The sequence below is a fragment of the Pteropus alecto genome, unplaced genomic scaffold (assembly GCF_000325575.1).
Source record: "Pteropus alecto unplaced genomic scaffold, ASM32557v1 scaffold52, whole genome shotgun sequence".
Taxonomy (NCBI): Eukaryota; Metazoa; Chordata; class Mammalia; order Chiroptera; family Pteropodidae; genus Pteropus; species Pteropus alecto.
The window spans coordinates 3,302,363-3,307,583 of NW_006433941.1; the positions used below are offsets into that span (position 1 = coordinate 3,302,363).

At 34.2% G+C, this 5,221-nt stretch overlaps 1 protein-coding gene across 1 annotated transcript in view; it reads left to right on the top strand.

Annotated features, from left to right (window-relative positions):
• Nucleotides 1–5,221, top strand: part of NCOR1 (nuclear receptor corepressor 1) — a 173,975-nt gene that overhangs the window by 90,032 nt on the left and 78,722 nt on the right. The window contains exon 15 of the mRNA XM_015586644.2: nucleotides 3,218–3,342. Within this exon, the coding sequence (XP_015442130.1) occupies nucleotides 3,218–3,342 (125 nt within the window). The remainder of the gene's footprint in view (nucleotides 1–3,217; nucleotides 3,343–5,221) is intronic.

Below are 5,221 nucleotides of genomic sequence, written 5' to 3' on the forward strand. Positions count from 1 at the left end.
ATTCTTTTGAGTTGAATTTTCATTTTTCATTTGAATTTTCATTTTGTTTTATAATGTGCTGTCCCATTCATAGTGAATAGCTTGTTTGACAGAAGTGTTTCATGTTATGAGAATGTCCCTAACAGAATGAAATTTTTTTTATTGACTTTCAAGTTTGGGGCTTAAGGAGAGAGAAAGCTGGATAAGAAGCATTGAGAATGCCTTTGTCTATTGGGGGACCTTTTGAAGAGTTTCCTTTTGAAATTATGGACTTCTACTTCAGCCAGCCCACTAAAAAGGTTGGAGGATGTAACCTGTAACCTCCATCCTAGCCCATAGGGATTGGCATTTTTCTTCAGATTTCCCTGAATCAAAAGCAATTCCTATCACTTCTTGTTAAAACCAGATGTTATTCATTACGGTCTTTAATGTCAGTGGCAGTCATTAAAATGGGCCTTGATGGATATCACCTCGAGGTAAGTGCAGTCTCTGGTCTCCTTAGCACTCCCTTTCCACTCACTGCTGCTTAGTTAATGTGGGTGTTTCCTGGATGGAATGTAAAAGATTCTGCTTTGGAGGTGTCACACACTTCTACAGATTCTATCGAGCAACTCCATCAATTTCTTTGTATTGTTTTCACACACTCTGCAGAACTAGAAGCCTTGTTTTAGAATGGATGCTACCTTAATTTTCTCATTGACTGGTTGAAGCATGTGCTGCAGTTGCTTCTCATTCCCAGCTGAGTAAAATCAGCTGTTGGCTTGATTTCATGCAGCAGGGAATGTGTGAGATTGCTTACTCTCTTCAAAACCCTGGTTGGCATTATAAGGAGAAAAGTATTAGGGAAATAAGAATATATGTATCATCCAAGTCTAAGGGAACAGTGAACCTCTTTACTTACCTCCTGCTGAGTTGACACCTCTTCATCATTTCTTAGTGCTATCAACCATTTTGTGGATTATGAAGCCCAATTGCTAGACAAAGGGTAGAATTTGTCATTGGTGTGCCATCTTTTTTTTTTTTTTTTAATTTTAAACATTTTTTCAGTTATAGCTGACATCAATATTATATTAGTTTCAGGTGTACAGCATAGTGGTTAGACATTTATATAATTTATGAAGTAATCTGTGGTATGCCGTCTTTATGGTTCAGAATGACAGGTGCTACCTTTGTGCTGCGGGTAAGGTTATTAATATTTGAAATAGGACTTGTGATTACAGTGGTGTGCTAGGGAATCAGAGATGAATAAAACCTTCCCAGTTGTAAAGCAGACTTAGTCATGGTTGGAAAGTATACATTTAAACATTTTCTTGATTTCTTAGTTTTCTCTAGTAATAATAAATATTCAGAAGAAAAAGAAACTGGCCATTAGCCAGGGCGAGAAATTGGGAAAGTCACAAAACCAATAAGAAAATCATGATTTTGAAACAGTAGAATAGTAAATACAGTTCTTGATGGATTGTGACATCGTTGTAGAGTAAGGGGATCAAAGACATTGATAGGCATTTTGAAATCTGAAGAATAATGGCAAGGTGTAGTGCGCCATGTGATAAAATTATCTACTTGTTCTTGAGAGTCTTTGAGAAGTCAGTCTGTAACACTAAAAGAAAGAGGAAGAAAGGTGTCATCGGTAGATGTTGTGAAATTTTAACAGGGAAGTATTTTCTAAATAACAGTTCAACAGTGTTCTCTAAGTGGCAGTAGAGAGCAAGAAGAATACAGATTCTTCTTTCCATCATGGTTCGAATAATGTGGTCCCATAATGTGGGACCACTTGTGGAGTGGCCACTAAGGCCTTTGTTATTTTAAGAAAAATGTCAGATTTTAGTTTTGGTGAGTAGGTAAAAGACTTTGAGATGGTATTACGAATTAAGGAACATTTTACTTTGAGTACTTCATGTTGTCTGGTGAAAGGAACAGATAAGAGGACAAGCAGTTATTATAAGGCAAGATTGGCATTAGCCTTTATCAAAATGAGGTGGGAAGGCAAAAAACTTTTCATATAACCAGAATAAAGAAATTTGGTTTTCGCTGTATTCAACACATGCAGACAGTTCCATAGTTCATGTTCTCGCAGAAACTGGGGATACTTAGATAATTAAGATTGGGTCCTTGTCCTTTATGAGGTTATAACACAGTGAGCCAGACAGACCCTGATGTTAACCAGATACTACACCACCCCACGATATGTGCTACAAGCATGTGTGGACGTGCAGGTGGAAAGGTAGATAGGGCCTGCAGCTTCTGTGGAAATCCAGGAAAGCCTCATGGGAGACGTGGCATTTTGAACTGAATCTCAGTGGATATGTAGGAGTTTACTAGGCAAGGAAGGGTAGAAAGGATATGACAGGCAAAGGCATGAAAATGCTGGACGTATTAGATGAGTCCAGAGCAGAAAACAATGTAGGAAAGTAGGAGGATTGGAAAGAGGTACACATAGAACATAGGCTGTGTGTCGTGATGATGAGTTGGAGTTCTAATTAGTTTAGAAAGTCTTGATTTCTAAATTAAATAATAATACTCAACACAAACTTAATTTTACTTTTTTCTTTTAGTCACAATTTTAGCAAATAAGACATCAAAGATAAAAGGGTCCATAGTTCTCTTTCAGTCTTTGTTTATATAAGTATTTACAATTACACAGTTTGTAATTACAGCTTAGAAATATTTGTGCTTTATTTCTTTTCACTTTATTATATCCTTAGTATTTTTCCAAATTGCTTCAGTCTTGATAATGACCATAGCTGTCTGCTATTCCATTGAATGGATGTTCTTGCAAAAGAGTAAAAGCATAAAGATGTTTCTTGTAATATTATCCATAATGATGAAAATAATGAGAATATGGTAAATATCTGATACTAGGGGGATGGTTTGATAAATTATAGGTTATCAAATTTTAAGGTAGAGTTGAAATTCTTGAGTGACAGATTAGAGAGTTAAGAGAGAACCAACTTCAGATTTCAGTTATCTTAGTGGAATCTTAACATTTTCACCTCTCTAATGTGTCCAAACACTATGGGCATTGTGTATGTGTATGTATGACCTTTTAAGCAATATATTTAGGCTATATTAATAAGCATTAGACTATTTTTTAATACATGATCCCTAATTGTAAATGATTAATAAGTTAATCGTTTATTAATTTTTTTGCATAGATATTTATTAAAATTCATCATCACAATTTGAGGAGCTATTTATTTTACCTTTGAGTTTTACAAATGATGGTTCATTCTAGCAGCAAATTGCCCGACCCTCACAAGAAGAAAAAGTGGAAGAAAAAGAAGAAGATAAAGCAGAAAAAACAGAAAAAAAAGAAGAGGAAAAAAAAGATGAAGAAGAAAAAGATGAAAAGGAAGACTCTAAGTAAGTTAAATAATTAGTAAAATGTTATACTTACTTTTAAATAATGAAATTGAATCTGTTTGAGGTATAAGATTTTAGACAAAAGAATAGGATCTGTATTTTGACCATCTAATAGTGATTTGACATCATTAAGAAATGGAGTATTTTAGTAAATATAACTTTTGGCTTAATGGACTTATTTCTAGACATGATGTATTACTTTTCAGAAGGCTTGGGTTATAATAATACATACTTATCACTGAGATATACTGAATATAATTTAATCTGATTTGGAAAATATCTCAGGATCTTATTTTGTACCTCAGATAGTGTACATTAGTGTAAAAATGCTGATATAAATGGTTTTCATTTATATAATACCTTATGTAGCAGCTTTATTGATTTTATCACATAAAATAGAGTTCTAGGTTTGTTTGTAGTTGTTGCTGTTTTCCTGGTTATAAAAGTAATTCTTAGTCATTATAGAAAATCAGTAAAAGAGAGCAAAATATAAGGAAAATTATCTTGTGATTCTGCCACTCAGAGACAGCTATTTTTGATGTCTTTGTGTACATACTGTGGCAGGTGATGTGGGGGACTTAGCAGTTGGGTTGGTTCTTCCCCAAAGATCAGTTATCGAGGCACTATTTACATAAAATAAAATTCTCCAACTTTAAGTGAGTATATTTGGATGCATTTTGATAGATATGTGCACTGGCGATATGGAAAATTTCCATCACTGCATATACTCCTTCACAGTAGTTTCCCTCCCCCCAATTCCTGGCCTCTGGCAGCTGCTAATCTGTTTTGCCTTTTCTAGAATTTGATATAAATTGAATCATATAGTATGTATCTTCTGTGTGTGGCTTCTTAGCCTTTGAGATCCATACATAATGCATGTATCTGTAGTTCCTTTCTAATATTTATTGCATTATTTCTATAATCCTCTTAGAAATACTGAAGGTTTATCTAGTTTTGTAGCAACTAAAGCAGCCTAAATCACTTGACATGGTTTTTAAAGAGTTAAATACTCATGCCAGTCTAATATTCTACTTTAGGAAGATAACCTATTTAAAAAATTATTTTTTAGTTGTTCAGATATAACATTTATACTCCCACATGATCAGTGGTTCTGCTCATATGGAACTACATACCTTGATTGTACTTTTTTCTTAAAATCTCTAATTTATTTAACAAACATTCATTTATTACTAGTATGTGAGCTAGGTCTTAGAGGATGCAAAAATACCTAAGATAGCTACTATTTCCAGGTAGTTTAAGATCTAGTAGGGGAAAATTAGACAGGATACCAAGTACTGTTTAAGAAAAAGAAAAAAACCTGGAAGAAATGAGCAGAACCAATGAAGTATATTTGAAGATTGAGAAGAGGTTTAGGTTTACTTCTGTCTGGATAGTTTAGAATACTTAATGTTGGAGCTAGTGGTTAAATTAAATAGACCAAAGGAAACAGCATGAATAGATACGCTGCTTTGAGAAAGGGCAGATAATGGTTTCAATAGACTGGAACATAGGGTGTGTGAAGAAGAAAAGTGGAGAATAGATTGGGGTTAGATTATGTAAAGCCTTAATGAAAGCTCAAATGTAGATTTTAGTTAGGAGGCTCTGTGGGTCTGTTTGGGAATAGATAGGGGTTAGAATGAATGGAAAGGTTTATTGCCAAAGTTATTCTGCTGGAATATTGGTTCATTAGTATATAATGGATGGTTTAGAGATATATGAGTCAGGGAGGCTGTTATAAAGGACTGGGATTAGGGTTGTAAGGCATTGAATAGATATAGTGATAGTAGAAATAGAGATGGTGAATTAGTGAGAGAAATATTATGGATGTGGAATAACCAAAATTTGGCATTAGATCACCTATAGGAAGTAAAGAAAAGGG